The sequence below is a fragment of the Sporothrix brasiliensis genome (genome assembly GCF_000820605.1).
Source record: "Sporothrix brasiliensis 5110 chromosome Unknown Cont15, whole genome shotgun sequence".
NCBI classification, from domain to species: Eukaryota; Fungi; Ascomycota; class Sordariomycetes; order Ophiostomatales; family Ophiostomataceae; genus Sporothrix; species Sporothrix brasiliensis.
The window spans coordinates 12,047-29,711 of NW_024467134.1; the positions used below are offsets into that span (position 1 = coordinate 12,047).

Here is a 17,665-nt window from a genome sequence, read left to right on the forward strand (position 1 = left end):
TGCGGAGTGGGGAAGAATGTATCACAATCACGAGTGGAGCATGCCGAGGCAATCCGGATTACTAAACCGCTTTGCCAGGTCAGGCCAAGGGTCACTGAAAGTTTATTGAAATGGACGTCTTTTTCTCTTCTTAATACATACACCAACTAGAACAGACAAAGGACACGCCGACTAGACGATGACCCTCACCGATATTCCCATAAAAATACACAAGGTAGCATCCCACACAGACGGAAAATGGAATTGAACTTGCAAAAGAAGCCCGTCATCGCTATTGCCGGTGCTGGTCCCGGCATCGGTGAAGCTATTGCCCGTCGCTTTATACAGGAGGGATTCGCAGCCGCTTTGATTGCCCGCACGGAAGACAAACTGAAGAACATGGCGCGACAAATCGAAACAGACCACGGAACGGGAAGCGCACGATACTACGTTGCGGATCTCAGTGAAGAGGACTCTGTCATTGCCAGCTTTCGAAAAGTCCGCGTGGAGCTGGGGCCCGTTGACGTCCTTGTTTACAACGCCGGAGCGCGGCGGGTGAACGGCAGATCTATTCTCGACACATCATCTGCGGAGTTTGACAACTTCGTCAAGATCAATCTATTCGGCGCCTTTTGGTCGGTCAAGTGTGTTCTGCCCGACATGCTGAAAGTGGGGAAGGGCACGATTATATGTACAGGCGCGACGGGGTCGCTCCGTGGCATGCCTGGCCTGAGCAGCTTCTCACCGGGTAAATTTGGGTTGCGATCGCTGTGTCAGATCATCACCCGGGAATACCAATCCAACGGAATTCATGCGGCACATATCATCGTGGATGGTCCTGTCGACGGCAAGCTTATTGGTGGTGTGATGAGACGGGCTTGGCAACGTGAGGGTACTACGGACAAGCTAGAAGATGTCTCGTCTTATCTTGTGTTGCCCGAAGACTTGGCACATACCTATTGGTTTCTCCACACGCAACCGAAAAGCACATGGACGCACGAATTGGATACCAGGGCGCAGAAGGAGAGCATGTTTTCAAAATTGTGAATTGTCAGACTGCATTTTGTGGCCAGTTTGCCAACTGGTCACTGTCACCATGACTGGATAGACGAATTAAATCTGATACAATGTATTCGTTCACACGAACAGGCAAAACCCGGGCTCGTTCTGCAATGAGTCGTAGTTGAGCAGCGTAGTGTTCTCTAGAGGGGGGGGCACAACCCATGGAACGCAATCCATCCAGTGGTTATTCTACATTCAGTATGTAAGACGTTAATCCTCTCGTTGCTAGTTCTTTCAAGATCGTCTCTTCCATGATTGTGCTTCTCTGACGAGCCCACCAAGCCGACTGGCTCGTCAATAGAATGCGGGCGGCGCGATAGAAATGACCGAGCAAAATCAAAGCTCTGGAGTCATCTTGGCTGACAAGGCTGCGAAGAAGGGCACCGGAGAGTACAGGAAATAAGAAGCAGCAACGCTCAACATCAGGTTGGAGCTCTGCCAGGCCATCGCTTCCTGCTGACAGGAACCGTGTGGCGTAGTCTGCTCTGGGTATCCATGAACCACTAGTCATAGATGCAAGACAGAACAAAAGAGAGAGCCTCGAGGCAATACGACGAAAGTGTATCCGGCGCACGTCCTCTGTTTCGCTTGAGCTGCTGGTTGCGTTCGACCTGCCCTGTGTTGGTGGTAACGGTTTCGGCCCAACAGCTGGGCAGGTTGGTGGCATTGGGAACGTGTAGTGTTGGGGCCCATCAGTCACCTCGTTCTTTCGGTGCCGATGATCATCCCAGATGGTCATGAAATGACTGACGAACCTGTCAGGATCTTGACCTTGTTGTAGAACAGCCTCTTCGAGCACGTGTCGCGAGCTGTAGGTTGTCGCCGCAAAGAAATCGCTTCCGGTGGACCATAAAATGGGATATGTTTCACAAACGATACCGAATACTCCAGAGCTCAACTGAAGTAGGGGATCTTGCAAAAGACGGCAGCTCAGAGGACTTGGATAATATGGCTCATCGTCCCTGTCGGCGCGGTGGTGTTGTTCAGATATCTCTCCTTGGCACATGTCCTTGCGGCTGATCTTCATCCCCTCCAGATAGGCCACACTGCTCCATGAAATGTACTGCATAAGCATGGACGTGGCAATCAGGGCCTCGCTGTTATCCATCGTAACGGGGGACGAGAGCTGTTCACTAAAGAGTGAGGCAGATCGCCCCAGCAGACAACGAGCGACCTGGCTATATCGAGTGGCCTCTGGGACCTCAATCGCTAGGTGTGTAGCCGCCAGGCAGAGAATTGTGTTCATAATATATGGCTCCTTTTTGTTCCTATTGTTTAGCATTATGTTCACTATCTAGCTGCCCTCTGATATGATTTTGTCATACTTGAAAAGACCAAGGTAGCACTTGATGCCAAATACCTGGAAACGTCAGAGTACCGGTGATGACCTTGTGGAAGTGGTAAAACAGCTCCATGTGCAGAAGGTTCACCTGAGTATTGTCTCCGGTGGCCGAGAACATACAAGAATCAGAAGGTTGCTGGAGTCGTGATCGAGCGGCGTCAGCGTCCCATGATGCTGCTTCTTTATTTGCTGTCACGCGCATACATTTTTCCTTGCGTTTGAGACAGTTTGAACACGGCTCTCGCTCATCGCACTGACGTGTCCAAGTTAGTTATAGGAAAATAAAACGACATTTCGGGATGCTCCCCTACCTTCACTCGTCGTCGTTTGCAGGCAACGCACCCATGCCGGCTCTTGTAGTGTGGCCTCTTCTTTCCTCTTGACCGTGGCGACAGGGCGGTTTCCTTTGGAGCCACCCCGTTCGTAATAAAGAGAAAACTGCCGACGTGTCTTTGGGAGGTAGACATCGCTTATTCCGTTTCGCTGGTTACCGATTTGCTTGTCATCCGCATATGACCACACGCCGTATCTAGTTTTTCCAGGAACGAGATGAACGAGGTGGGTGCGATGACGAGAAATCACGTTTTATCGGTCACGCGGTGTGCAGACTCCTCTCCACTTTTCTGTGGACCTTCGTTCCCGTTTCGGAAGTAAACGAGACTCCTTTCTGAACATGACGTCACCGCAAGTGTCTGCAATTTCGACGGCGAATGAAAAGTGTAAGCTATCATTTGATTTCTAATTGTGCCCTCATCCAGTCGTCACTGCAATACCCGGTGTCCATCTACTTCCACGCCAGCATCTCACACTGCAGCGACGCAAGCCAAGCATCTTCGGTGTCAGCCCATGCTTGCACAGCATCTAAAGTCTCTCGCGTCTCCTCTTCGCTGATTCCAGCCTCTCGCCAGTTTTTGTAAAATGGATCCCCGGGAGTCAACTGGCCTTTCGCCCGCCATGCGAGCCAGGTCCGGGTCTCCTTACCGGTCGAGACTGAGCTTCCGGCTCCAATTTTCACTTTATCGCCATCGTCTGTGTCGAAGCCAGCGCTGCGGTAGAATTCAGGCATCCTTGCCCCGTTGGTATCCACGGACCCTGACGAGCCGTGCCGCAGCATTTTGTTCAAGTTCTCTCCCCACAGGCGGTTGAGCTGATGCCGACTTGGATGAAAATGACTGAATGCGGCATCTCGCGAAGCCAAAAGCCCTCCGGGCTTGAGAACACGGCGCATCTCTTCCAGTGCCTGTCGTGGGCCGTCAGGAAGCGGCATATGTCCCAGTACCTGTGAAGAATAGACGATGTCAAAGGTGTTGTCTGGGTACGGCAATCCATTTAGGACATTTCCGTTCTCGAATGTGATTGATCCAGGCCCTTTGGTGGTTGAGATGTGCCCAGCAGTTGCCAGTTCCAGTGCCCTTTCCAAGACTTTCTCTGACAGATCGAGACCGACAATTCTGCCTTCCGTGGCATATTTTGCAAATCCTGTGGTGATCGTGCCAGGTCCACAACCCACATCCAGAATGTGGTCGGTCTTTTTGATGTAGGGCAGTAAAAAAGCGGCGTCCACTTCAGCAGTCCGCCTTTCATGATTTGCCGTTGTGTAGCTTGAGTGGCCTTGTTTGTAGCTGTTGTTCGAGTCTCGCTGTGCCATAATGGAAGGCGGCTTGTTCTTGTGCATGGATGAGGGCTGCGTAAAATTATGATTAATACAGGTTGCAAAAGATGGCTTGAAATTTTATAATTTCCTTTGGCGTTCAACTAGAATTCGTGCGTGCAACTGGGAAGTTATTTATGTTCGACTCCAGAATTGACGTCGTTCCCGCTCTACCGCTTTACCAAACTGAGAAATATCCGAGAAGAACGAATCTTCACTGCAAATAACCTGACTTGGCAACCGTCGAAAGAACAGGGTTGTATTAGATACTGAATTGGGAAATGACCGAGATAAACGAAGCTACATAAAAATATTCGCTCGAACGAGAAATAACATGCAACATGCAAACACATCCTTGTGAAATTCAGGACAATTACGTGCATTTACTTTATTTCCACCAGTCTCAGACAAGTCCATTCTCGCGGCAGGGCCCCAAAATTTTGTACCAGTATCAAAAACCAAATGTCGACACTAGCATAGGCCTGGCCTATGTCCAATCATTGAATGACCGTTCCCCCCTTGCCGCGCCTTGGTGGGGGGGGACGGGGTGCAAACAGTTCAACGAATTCGCCATTTCTGTACTTCTTTCAATATCAATTTTAAGAAACTTTTGGCCAGTCCTCAAGATTTGTCGTGATCAGTTAACCTGTCTTACTTTGAGTGGTGAGACAATCTTGCCGATACCTCTAAAATGGTTATTTCCGCGTCCTTGTTGATTCGTCGTTGTCTTCTGTCTTGATCAGTTATTCTTCAATATTATCAAGCTGTTTAGCAAACTTATTGGCGATGCCGAGTTTGAATTCAGCACCGTCTCAATACGACCTTGGAAATCAAGTGTTTGTCTATCGTGTTGACAAGAGTTGTCTAAGCAATCTCCATCAGTAATGGTAACTTAGTTTTGATAGTAAATAGACTTTATGTTTGTTTCTTGTTTCGCTTCTGAACCTTCGTTCCTAATTGAGACGTGTCGATATTGTTGCTCTGAAAAGTCAAGGGGAATAGACTTGCGAGAAGTGGAAGAGGTGGGTAAATAGAATCGGTTGAGGAAATTCCAATTTACTCTGTATCGACTAATTTCAGCCAGAAAATTTCAGGGTGGACCGGTGTACTGATATACTACCGGAGAAGGTACGACGGTATGATGGTATGATGCAGAATGCTTTTTAAAGTTTACGTTCTAAGAAGACACAATATCAGCTCTGCTTAATATTTTTGCGGCATACAGACCTCCGTTTCATTAAATAATCGCCACCGAAGATTGTCATGAGGACATCGTACAGACCACGCATTGGCCAAATAGCCCAAAACATGACTGGGAGCCAAGCAACAGTACCCATCGCAGCGTTTTGTTGGTTGTCCACCATGACCTTGTCGTAAACACTTGGCAAGCAGCTTGCACCGTACTTGACGCGGACAAGGTCATAAGAGTGACGGTCGTAGTGGCTCCAGAATTCGTCCTTTGTGTAGCAGGCATGAGCATACAGCCACGTCCTGCCGCTCAGTTCTCGTACCTTTTGCTCCAACAGACGGTTCTTGTGGATACATGCGTCACGGTCAATTAGTCCCGCTACCCAAATGCCAAAGTTCATCAAACGACCCTCAGGGGTGTTCTTGTCGAGGCGGGCGAAGTCAGAATGCAGACCGTGTTCTGCGTTGGGAGAGTCTCGGGCCAGACGCAACAGCCACAGCCACAGTGGGTAGATGCCAAAGGTCGTTTCGAGCCAGTCAACGAATGCATCCATCTTGTCATAAGGCACGCCGACGTCTTGCACCATGTAAAAGTCGGCCAGGCCACTGTGGTGTAAAGCCTTGTAGATGGTACGTGTGTACATGAGCGGATTGAGGATGAAGCGAGTAATGCGGTTGAAAGGTATGAGGAAGTAGTTGAACGAGTACTTTGCGACCCAGAAGCCACCGCGGTCGTAGCGGAAAAGGTAGTCGACAATGGGGACATACTCAGTGAAGGAGGCGTCGGGAGTAACAGTAATTTTTTCTAACATGTGACGAATGCGAACATAGAACCACGGATCCAGACTCCTTGTGAACCGGGGAGTAGAACTACTAGGTGGCGCGTTATCTACAAATTGGCCGGAGCAGACGATTGTGGCCGTCTTAAAGAATATAATACTATCTACATAGTCTACATTAACTCGAGCTGTTGTCGCGTTTTAACAGAACAAGTCTGTGTTCTCATCAGCGATTCGAGAAGCGCGTATAACTTCACCGTTGGCCAGGGCAATCTCATCCAGTTCACCGTGGTATCAAATGGCCCGTAGCGATAGGATGAGCTCTCGCCCGACGTGTCCGAAAAAACACCGTTGACGGTGATGCCCGGAAACTCCATCACGATGAGAGAGACCAGTCTTACCGCCTTTTCAGTGTCAGTGGGTCAGCTTCTCGTTTGGGTCGACGACTTGTTCAAGCTGGGTGCAGCGCGGTCCACCGCAGCGCGGTCCACCCGCAAGACGAAATTGTACGCGATGTTTCGTTCGAACTGCAACTCGTGCCATTCGTCTGCTTCCAGGTTCGGAGCGAGACAGCGGCAAGCAAAATAATCCGACAAAAGTGATGCAACCGGAAATGTATCGTTCACTAACTCGACGTAGGTCAAACGAATTCGTCCCGTGGACTGTATCCTTCTTGACCTCGCTCGCAACGAGGAAAACGAAGTCATTGAAAGAAATTCCAAGGCTTGCCCAGTTGTTAGCCTTTCTTTCTAGCGCTATCCCAAAGCGTCCGACAAGCTGGCTGCAGTTGAGCGGTAGCACGGAAGTGGGATGATGGTTTTTTTTTGTCGAATTATTGGGTTCATTCCAACATTTTAATCGCATTCTCAATATAAACCGCTGCCGATGTTTTCTCCCGTATACACTTTCATTGCGTTCGCTGCACCGTGGCTCATACATAAAGTAATCGAATATAGCCGGCACGGACGTCCCGTTGGGGACCGAATACACCATGTCCACAAATACGCCAGTGAAACTCCCCGGCCTCTCATCTATGTTAACGACCACAAAATAAAAGATCCGCACCCGCCCTCCGAGTACGGTCAGTGTCAGACAGCTCTTTCCTTCGTAGGGTATGAGAACCTGCCCCTGTAAGTATACACGTCTAAATGAGTTTTGGAACAACGCCTCGTAGTTCATTATCAACAGTTCCATCTGCCAATACGCGTCCACTGTCACCGTCGGGTAATAGAAATTCAACGGCCCGTAATATGCTATGAGTCCTGCATACTGGCGCTCGTCCTTCGAGTGGAACGAGAAACCGTCTCAGCACAGTTGCAGAAGTGCACTTGCCGCTGAGCAACGACTGACTGTTTCACGCCATGACACAATCGACTCTCGACCTGTCAATTCAAGACCTATGTCGCTCAGGTAGAAGAGATACGTACTATCTCTGGCATGCGCAGCTACTGGAACAGAAACTTGTCCCAGCTCTGGGCCTCGCTGCCGCCACTTTTTTGGCTTCCATACTCTCCTCGTCGCCTTGGATACTACGGTCCTTCGTTTGTCGAGAGCTTGACCTATCGTAAGACCGACCAACTCAACTGGTCCGGCATCATCAACTGCATAAATGTAGCTGGCGGCAAAACAACAATTTTCACAACGGATCGGTTTGGATGAGAAGCTACTCATTGCCGGTACCCTGGTCATAACCGGCCATAATCCTGGCGGGCATTGCCGGTGCATACTCATCACACTGGACCGACCATCACGATGCTGCAAAGGTGAGTGAAATGATATGAGCATTGCAAGGCGGTACGGGCTCAGATACTGACTTTGTACTGGCTGGCGTTGCCATTTTGGTTATTTTCATGTTCTTCCAAGGAGCCACATTCGGACCGTAGGTTTTACCACTCACGATAACGCACGTAAATTTTCTTCCAGCCTCCACTGACTACGCACCAAAACACCAGTTGTCGTTTTTAACGAAATTTTCCCGTACCGCTACCGTACGCGTGGAGTTGCCTTTGGTATTGCCAATGAATAGGTAGGTTTTATGAGTACACCCTCCCTTCTTTTAAAGATACAAATTTAATTATTTGTTTAACTCGCCAAATTTACTGATAGACTCATTTCCCCGCCGTTACTGGCTAAGTCTACCTAGTATACCTTGTTGTTTTTTGGTGGCATAAATTTTTTGTCCCATTTCTTTGTGATCTTCATTGTGCCCGACGCAAAAGGCGTCCTCCTCGAGACGATAGACGCCATTTTCGATGATCGTGTGGCCGACGAGCTTGCCAAGATGCGCGCTGCCGTGACGGGAAAGTTGCGTGCTGCTCCGGCAGGCGTCTACGTCGATTGAGATGATGGGCTTGGAGATTCGCATTTAATTATATTTAGAAATGTGTGTCGTTGTGTCATTGTGACGTTATTCTGTTTCAATCCATACATTTCGGCAGAAAATGGAGCCATTATATTAAAATGACGTTGTATTTATTTTTGAGCGTTAATGGAATCGACGAAAAGTCTTTTCAGCTTTATACTTTTAGTTCATGAACTTTTTTTATTGTCGCAATATTTCTGAGCAGAAATCCATTTTTTAAACTTGCCTTTCCACGCAAATTTACATTGTCTGTACCGGCTTCATATGTTAAATTTTTATAACATCGAAGCATTCAAAGGATCATTAACAGAATTATCTTATCTCGTGCAAACCAAAAACGTACCGGGACTTGTTACCGCTGAGAAAGCATAATCTGGGTGCAACACCTCTAAATAAGCTTTGCGACGCTACTTTATTTTCCACGTCGGAATTAGTTTTGCCAGACTCAATTTTGTAGCGTGTCAACCGTCAAGGAACGACGCCCCACTGAGTCAGTTATGGAGCACCCGACTCACCTACAGCCAATTGGAATCGAAACTGTCAACCTGTGCGGCCATACCCTTGTTGGTGCCGACAGCTGGACGCCGGAGTGCGGAGTCAAGAGGCTAAGCGACGCGGTACCCCAGGTTCTCCCGTGTTTTCCGTGGGCGTTGTGCAACTTGCTGTTCTTGTTGCGGCGTACTGGTTGCCGTATCCGAGCATGCCTTTGCGGGGGAAGTGAGGAGACAGGTACGAGTGTGCCTGCACCGGATATCGGAAACCGGGCTGCTTACGATTAACCATTGACATTGGCAGTTTGGTCGAGAATGCCTCCTGTGACTCGCAATATAATGATAGCACCGGGTATCTGTGCACCGTTCCCCGTTCCCCGTTCCCCGTTCCCCATTCCCCTATCTCCTGGTATTCGTCCTGTGATAAAAAGGGGACGCTGCCGATCGTCGCGTTCTCTGATGGTCCTCTAATCCTTTCTTCGAGCTGCAAATCGCATGATTACAAACAATTCAATCCAAACGAGCAGCCATGCAAGAAGTAACGGCTTCTGGTTCGGAGAAGGTGCCGTCAGAGACTCCATCTCATCGAGAGGATGCTGTTGTTACCGGCGTGGAAGACGATTCGGTCGTAGACTCGGAAAATGATGCTGGCCATATGACGGCACAGAGTTACATTAGCATCGCAATAAGGTTATTGACTTACTCCTTTCCTGTTTCGCAACCACTGGCTGACTTCACAGGCTCTCCTTTTCATGTACAATGCCTACCTCTACACGCAACTCATGCCCCCTGCTGTGCTTGCGTACATCAACGCAGACCTTGGCCCGGGTGCCAACTACATCTGGATCACCATCAGCTGGAACTTGGCTGCGGCGGTGGTGGTGACAATCAGCGGCCGCTTGGCCGATATCTTTGGTCGTCGCTGGTTTATGATCAGCGGAGCTTTCATCTCGACAGTTGGTGCCATTGTCGGTGCCACATCCCATACCATCAACGGCATGATTGCTAGCGGTTTTCTTTTTGGGCTGGGTGGTGGCGTCCAGGAGATGGTGTTCTCTTGTCTGCAGGAGATGGTCCCTAATAACCGCCGCTTCTTGGCTCTGGGCATCTACGAGTTTGGTAACCTGCCTGCCATGTTTGGGCCTATTATTGCCTATGCATGGATTGCATACGTCGGCACCGGCTGGCGCACATGTTACTATTGGTGCATCGCTTGGGAGGGGGTCGCCGTATTTGCCATCTTCTTCTTCTACCATCCGCCGACCTTCCAGACCAAGCACCGTGGCGACCGCGAGACATGGCTGCACCTACTGGCGGAGCTTGACTATGTCGGACTTGTTACCTTCACGGCGGGTTGTGTTCTCCTGCTCTTGGCCATCAGCTGGGGAGGCGTGCTGCACCCCTGGAAGAGCGCCATTGTCATCGGGCCGATTGTCGTGTCGGGCATGCTGTTTGTGTTTCTCGGCTTCTGGGAGGCTTATGCGCCGCTCCCACACCCGATCCTACCACCGCGTCTGTTCCGCAAAACCCGCGAGTTCACTACGGTTCTGTTTGTCATCTTCGTTGCCGGCATGCTGTATTACTCGAACCTTGCCCTCTGGCCTCGCGTGTCTAGTCTTTTGTTTATTCCGGCCAACGATACGATTAAGCGCGGCATCTACGCCGAGATTACCAGCTTCAGCACCACCCTCTCGGCCTTTTACGGCATCATTGCCATGCCGTGGCTGGGTCACGAGCGTTGGCAGCTGACGACGCTGACCGTCTTACAGACCACTTTTATCGGTGCCATGTCCGGTCTCAGTCTCGACTCCAAAGCCCGAACAATTGTGTTCACGCTGCTAGCCTCGACCTGCACGTCGATGTTGACGTTTGGCACCATCAGTCTCTTTCTCGATGATCAAGCTGATATGTAGGTGCAGTGCGCTCAGTGTTCCATTTTATTATTTAATTTTTGACCTACTTGTCACCGTCTCTTCCCCGTCCAGTTCACACTCTCATTACTACTTTAGCACTACGCATCTGCTAACGTACACACAGTGGTGTCGCTGTTGGCTTGACTAGCACTTCTCGTCTCATTGGCGGCGCCATTGCCGGCGCCATCTACACGTCCATCTACACAAATAAGTACAGCACGGGCATCCCCATCGTCCTGCAGGAATACGCCGATGCCGCTCACTTTAACGGATCGTTCCCACTTCTGCTCAAGGCTAGCGCCATTAACACATCCGGCGCTTATGCGAATGTACCTGGTATCACGGATGCCGTCATTGCTGCGGCGGAAATGGTCGTCAAGGTAGCGTACATTAACGCGTTCAAATATGTGTACTGGTCGGCGCTGGCTTTTGGCGGCGTTTCGATCTGCTGTGCCCTGGCAACACGCGCCGTTCCCGACGACCGTAAGACGAAGCAGCGTGCCGTGACCATGGAGAACGAGAAAGGCATCCGCGGCACAGCTGAGCGGGCAGCCACTTAAGGACAAAGTGTATTTTTAAAACGATAGATGATCCGGACCGGACCAAGACAGCGAAGACGACAAGGATGCAGATGTATATACCGGAATGTATGCACAATGGCAGTGGCATTATTTTCTACAAGGCACCGCCACCATCTACGTGAATAGTATGGCAAAGTACACAGCAACACTATATACTGTTTGTTTACTCCCGTTCTGACCTATTCTTGCGAGGGTGTACCACGATTGCAACCGGCAAGCTGGGCATTCAGAGACGGGCTCCATGTCTTTGCATTGGGCGGGATATTGATTACCAATCGGTCCTTCTGTTGGCTGTTGATATCCCAGGTCAACAATCTAGAAATTGTATGTTAACTAGTATGTGCTGGGCAGTAAGCTTGGATGGCAATCTGTCCGTGCAGGGGCATGGCATAGGCCAGTTAGGCTAGAGGCTGGCAGCTATACCACAAGAGACTTGAGTTATGACGGGGACTGAGCGCTAGGAAGTGTGCGCGGAAATCTAGTGATGGCCTGAAGAACTGAGGCTACGATGAATGTCGGCCGTTGCACATTGGCGAACTTGACAATCAAGTCGAGGCGAATAGCCAGTCCAACGGGCCACCCCTGTCACATTGCTTCGGCTTACATAGTTATGCAACAACGGAATAGTCTCCTTCCCGACCCTTTTCGGGGAGATCTGGGGCAGACGGAGAAGGAGTCCACTGCGGCACGAGTTACTGTCGACAGATGGCAGTCGAGAATAGTGACTGTATTCGAGGCCAACAAAAACATCCGCCAGAAAATCGTATATGGTCACGAATACAAAATTCAGAATCGTGAGCAAAATCCAGATTTTGGAATTGTAAACAACGACAAACTTCCAAGCTGTATATGCTTGGCCGCTCTTAATTTCTCGAGTACTTGAATCATAGGATGGAATGCTCTTCTCTATTGTCTAACAGTCAAACAGTCTATCAGGTATACGCATGTTGGGTGACAATGACAGTGCGCAAACAAGCTGCCGTCCGCGGAGAAACACTGATTCGCGAATCGTGCGGTGAATGGTGTCGGCGGTATGTGGTGACAGGCTGTATTATGCCCGGGATGATGCATGCTGCGCTCGATTCGCGACGGAGTTTGAATTTTGGCTCATAGTCCGTAGTACGCGGAGGTGTTCGTTCTTGAGCTCTTCAAAGTCGTGCTGCAACTGGTGATGCCACGGATAGAGGACGAACACCTGGAACGCGAGCGCCGAAGAGGCGACGCAGAAGTTGGTCAAGGAAATGATGCGCGTTGTTCTCATTTCGATCGGTGGCTTTGTTGGAACAAATGGCTGCTGTCGAACTGTGACGAGAGCGGGACAAACAACGCGAGAGAGAAAATGGTCAGCAGCGACTGTGTGTGGAAGGCAATGGTGATAATGGCAAATTGGCCACAAACCTTTGCACGTGAAAGTCGCGTGCGCACTCCCCGGCAGGATAAATCGCCGAGGACTTCGTACAAGCGACGGGTGTTGGGAGACAGGGCAAACAGTTGGCCACTGAGGAACGTCGCTGGACCTGAGGATCAATGAAGGGTAATTGAGCGCGTAATGTAAGGCAAGTTCTATCATTGACTGAAGTATGTCGTACGAGGGAAAAGGAGGCCAGCCTTGGGACAGAGTGTGCTGCCGACTGTCGGCCACGGGTATTTACGGGTTGCAGTGCTATGTGCTGCACGGACAGGTTTGCCACTATTCCCAATTAGCGTACCGTTACAGCGGCCACGTAAAGTAAAAACGTACGATCATGACAAAGAATTCGCATTAGTGCCAAAGAAAGCCGGGAACTTTACAAAACAATCTCGACAACACGGACATATTACGCCACAGCCGTTCTCTAATCCTGGCAATATATAGCTCCGTATGCGTACGGCTGCAGCATGCCGTCGCCCAGATTGTCGCTTAGATTATTGCCCAATTATTTTCCAAATCATCGCCAGCAACAAAACCTAGCATGGGTTCATAATAGGGGTCCGCGCCCCACGGGAGAACTTCCTGGAGAAGCCTGTCGGTGCTGTAGCCGCCACCGGTGGGGCATTTGCCACCAAGCCCATTTCTTGCATGGCCGCCTTGATTAGACGGGACCGTAGCATGAAACGCCGTATTCTGAATCGAGTCGGCACGTTCAACATCCGACATCTTCCACCACGACAACATAGCCATCGTCGACGACCGTTTGCTGCTTTGCTTTTGCGCTTTCACTAGAATCCTCCAACACTATTTCGAGAAAAGAGTGGCGAGAAGCCATACATATACAGTCTGCTATTTCGAGGAGCGTCGGGGTTCTTTGCCGAGAGGCCGGCCGCCTCTCCCTCGCCCATCCTCATCATTTTGCGAATATCCTTGACATGCGGCCCGCTCATCAGCACCGTAGGATGCTTTCGGCCACCGAGGAGCGTCACTGCGTCGCACAAACGCTCTCTACCAGCCGGGCTGTGGCCGATACCGATTGTGCACTATGTCCATGGTTGTCTCCTTCGTCGCATCGTCGGTGGCCCTTCTCGCAAGTCTCATAACCGTCTTGTCGGTGTCGCAGGCACAGTAGAATTTGTGCGACTTGGACAAATAGTGCCGTGGAAGGGATGCCGCGATGGGAGCTTTGTTCGCGTGCAGGGAATGCGGATATGGGTCGGGCCTGGTGACAGACCAAAAAATACAGCCACAGAGAAGCTGGTCAATGGCGACGACGGCCCAGGCTAGCGACATACTTTGTGTGGCAATAAATGCAAACATATCTGAAAAAAAAAAAAATGAAAAAAAATGAAAAAAAAAAAAATAGAACTTGGAAAGCGAAAATATGAAAACATAAAGTATATTGCTTTAATTACGTTTTTTTTTTTGAAATTGAATGACAAGCGTCACTAAAAATAATATACAAGAACTAAATCAATTCAGCACAAAGGGTGAATGAAATGCAACCGCAAAAGCGACCATATCTTTCAATTGCCATGACAGCCCTATAATTTGATATATGGTACATCCATGCCAATATGCACCCAACCAGATACCTCTACCCGCATATGTATTCCTACTTCTCGCTCTCATGGCACAGCCGCTCTTCAATCCGCCACGCGGTGATGGAAGGTCGACCTTTGTGAAGCGTGGATCCAAGGTCCACGGCAAAGCATTACAGGTCTCAACAAACCAGCGGAAAACTTCCTTTTCCATATCATCTATCCGACCGGCATACTCGGGAAGTCCAGCCAAGTTGTGAATCTCATGTGGGCCGGCCGCTCGATTGTAGAGCTCCGCGGCTTCGTACAAGCGGTAGACAATTGTCCGCTCGTGGTTGCGCATGAAAATGACCTTCCCAACCAGTGTGGTGTCCTCGTGCCGCAGTCAAGCCTTGATGTCGTACGGATATGGCGCTTACACCAGTAACGGTTCTTCTGATGTCTGAAAGCCGCCCTCGGAGAAGGCGTACGTCTTCGTGTATGTGCGTTGCGAAGTGTTGTTGGTGTCCTTGCCTTGCAGGAGCGGAACACACGACTGTCCATTGCGTGTAAAATGCTCGCCAATACCAACAAGCTCGAGCAGCGTCCGTACAAGGTCGACCATCTCAGTCACGGCCGACACAATGTGATTAGTCGGCAGACTAGCCCCGGCAACAAGCAGAGGTTCACGCACCGACGTTTCAGACAGTCCAGCCGGTCACTTCTCAATCAAGCCGTGGTCGTCGAAGTACTCGCCATCTTCTGTGAAAAATAAAGTAACTGCGTCTATCGCTTGGCGGGGCCAGCTGCGCTTATGTGCTGCCGGGGCTGTGTCCCATCTTGCCGGTCTGCCATTCTCAACATGGCGTAGGCTCCCTGGTGCGGCTTACACGGCCATAAGCAGCTTGCCAATGATTAGCCACGGCGTTGTGTTTCCCACGCTGCTCGTGGCCCAGCTGGCGATCCATACAGCCCAGACAAAGTCGTCATTATCACGTTCACTTTGCTATTGTTTACGAACTTTGGTAACATTCTTGGCGCGGCTGTCAATAGCTTCGCGACGCAGAATACGCTCGCCTACTACCTCAAGTACCTCGTTCCAGGTCTGGACAAGGCGGCTGTGGTTGACACGAACCCATCTGCTCGTGATTGATGTTCCCGTCCAGTTTTACAAGGGACAGTCCACCGGCGACTGTTGCGGGCCATACACTGGACATTCTTCCAGTATGCGGTCACGGGTGACCTGAACATCCCAGGAAACACAAACAGCATCCGCATCCAGCGGCCACTCGACTCCTCCAGCCCACAGCCCAGAGTTTGTACGTCTCTGCGTTTCTGTGTTTTGTGTTTATGTACTTTCTTGCATAAGACACAGTCACGGCTCGCGTCGACAACAACAGCCCAAGGAAGATGAATCGTCGCGTATCGTCCCCTAAAGCAGGCTCGGGAATGTATGAGGTTTTCTCTTTGGCGTCTCATTTGTTGGACATTTGTGAAGATTAGGGAAGCATTCTTTGTTCCTGCTCCTGCTGTTACAGCATTCGTGCGGTATATATGTATTTACGATGATCTACCAAAAAAAATTATTACCTCCATTACACCATCTCCTTCTGACGAACTACTCTGTAATTCCTGCTATTTTCATGTTATGAGGCTACTTTAATTATATTTCGTGTAGCCTTCAACTGCCTCGTCACCGTCTATACCCTTTAAATTGTGCCTTGTTTTTTACTTACAGCCTGCTTCATGCCTTCCATCTGATGCCACGATTTCCACCTCGCCGCGTCAGCCGCTAACCTGTTGTATGCCCCTATATAACTCTCGCCTGCCCCTCGCGCAGCATCCCAAACTTCCACGCCTCTATTCTTTCCAAAAACACTAACACAAAAACAACCAACACTCAAACACTCACATATCACAGCTGAATCACCACCACCTTCCATCACTGTATATCTCTGACAAGACAAGCTGGATTCCCGCAGAAGACTGCCACCCTCTCCACGTGCAATCGGCCCGCTTCCGTATCCAGCCACCAAGGTTATCATCGGCCAGTACCTGTCGGCTGGCCTCCAGGACAACGTTGCCTTTTGGGGTTGGCTTATCGAGGCAGCGTTCTACAACGACAACGACGACAAGCTGTGGGCAACAAAGATATTCATTGCACAGAAAGCTTTCTAAACAGGAAAAAAAATGGCATTCAACAGCTTTGGCGGTGGGACTGGAGGCGGTGGCAATCCACGGTACGGTCGCGACTCCAACGGGCCGCTCCCACCAGCCACAGGCTTTCCTACTGCCCGCCCTATGCCATACTACACGACCGCCATGCCTGGAGGATGGCCGTATGCCCAGCCGCAATATATCGGGCATGTCCCCATGACCTTGCCGGGTAACCAAGTGTACCTGACAGCGGCTCCGCCCAACAGCGCTCAGATCCCCATGATCAATCAACAACCCGCCCTCACTCAGGGCCAAGGCCCACAGCCCGCTCTCGACCGCAATTTTCGCACTTGCAGCATGCGCAACACCACCGGCGGCTTCGGCTGTGAGCCCGGCTACAACTACTTTTTCCCTGCCGAGCACACCAAGATCCATGTCTTGAAGACTGGCCCGACGCCGCCCTGGCAGCTGCCGCCCAACTTTGCCATCCAGTTCCACGCCACGCACGTGCCCGTCAACACCACAGTCGCCGAGCTCATGAAGGGCTTTGGTGCCAAGAATCCGCTGCCAAAGAAAAACATTATTACCGAGGTGTGTCCTGGCGGCGGTGGCAAGTGGTACAAGGGCATTGAGGTCAGCGGTGACAATCTAGACATGATGAAGAAGCCTATCAAGGAGCTGGGCTGGGATGGGACACGAACGGGCCTGCGGGGGCAAAAGAAGGTTGTCTATGTGTACGTTCAAAGAGGCTGATGAATTGTATTTGCAACTGCGTTTGTAGCTGCATTGGAGTTTACAAGTTGGAATTTCGGTCATGCAAAGATAGTGTTGTTTGTTGATGGCGATATCATCACTAGTTTTTTTTAACCTCAGGTAGGGTAAGGAGGTGAAATGTACTGCTTTGAGAATGCATTCTTTGGTATGAGAAATGTTGGAAATAGGGATGGTGTCTGTTCGTGAGCGCAGGGTTTTTATCACTTCCAATTTCAGCGAAGATTAGTCTCTACTATTAGAATTATTGGCAGGTTTTTACTGACCAAGTTACTGCTCGTTTATGTTACGTATGTAGTTATTAATTTTTTTTTAAAAAATCAGTATTTCCAAAACACGGCCTTTTTTTCTTCTTAAAAAAACAAAAACAAAAACAAAATATAGAAAAACAATAAAACAAAGAGACAGCCACTGACGACTTATGTTCCAGCTGAACAATTTACAAGTTTTTTCGTGAG

General features: G+C 49.9%; 6 protein-coding genes across 6 annotated transcripts; 4 read left to right on the forward strand and 2 right to left on the reverse strand.

The window, feature by feature from the left end:
* Positions 1-237: 237 nt before the first annotated feature.
* On the forward strand, positions 238-1,026 carry SPBR_06159 (short-chain type dehydrogenase; the record flags this gene model as incomplete). Its single annotated transcript, XM_040764421.1, has 1 exon — positions 238-1,026. One exon carries the CDS (start codon positions 238-240, stop codon positions 1,024-1,026), a length of 789 nt encoding a protein of 262 aa, XP_040621821.1.
* Positions 1,027-3,167: 2,141 nt separating this feature from the next.
* Positions 3,168-3,497, reverse strand: SPBR_06283 (uncharacterized protein; the record flags this gene model as incomplete). Its single annotated transcript, XM_040764545.1, has 1 exon — positions 3,168-3,497. The coding sequence occupies one exon, from the start codon at positions 3,495-3,497 to the stop codon at positions 3,168-3,170; it is 330 nt and encodes a 109-aa protein (XP_040621822.1).
* Positions 3,498-5,227: 1,730 nt separating this feature from the next.
* SPBR_06152 (uncharacterized protein) lies at positions 5,228-6,034 on the reverse strand (the record flags this gene model as incomplete). The annotated part of the gene is made up of 1 exon (XM_040764414.1): positions 5,228-6,034. One exon carries the CDS (start codon positions 6,032-6,034, stop codon positions 5,228-5,230), a length of 807 nt encoding a protein of 268 aa, XP_040621823.1.
* Positions 6,035-9,606: 3,572 nt separating this feature from the next.
* On the forward strand, positions 9,607-11,327 carry SPBR_05803 (uncharacterized protein; the record flags this gene model as incomplete). The annotated part of the gene is made up of 2 exons (XM_040764066.1): positions 9,607-10,763; positions 10,892-11,327. 2 exons carry the CDS (start codon positions 9,607-9,609, stop codon positions 11,325-11,327), a joined length of 1,593 nt encoding a protein of 530 aa, XP_040621824.1.
* A 3,814-nt stretch (positions 11,328-15,141) lies between these two features.
* On the forward strand, positions 15,142-15,715 carry SPBR_06221 (uncharacterized protein; the record flags this gene model as incomplete). Its single annotated transcript, XM_040764483.1, has 4 exons — positions 15,142-15,146; positions 15,252-15,424; positions 15,461-15,594; positions 15,680-15,715. The coding sequence occupies 4 exons, from the start codon at positions 15,142-15,144 to the stop codon at positions 15,713-15,715; spliced, it is 348 nt and encodes a 115-aa protein (XP_040621825.1).
* Positions 15,716-16,469: 754 nt separating this feature from the next.
* On the forward strand, positions 16,470-17,189 carry SPBR_06178 (uncharacterized protein; the record flags this gene model as incomplete). Its single annotated transcript, XM_040764440.1, has 1 exon — positions 16,470-17,189. The coding sequence occupies one exon, from the start codon at positions 16,470-16,472 to the stop codon at positions 17,187-17,189; it is 720 nt and encodes a 239-aa protein (XP_040621826.1).
* Between the last annotated feature and the right edge of the window lie 476 nt (positions 17,190-17,665).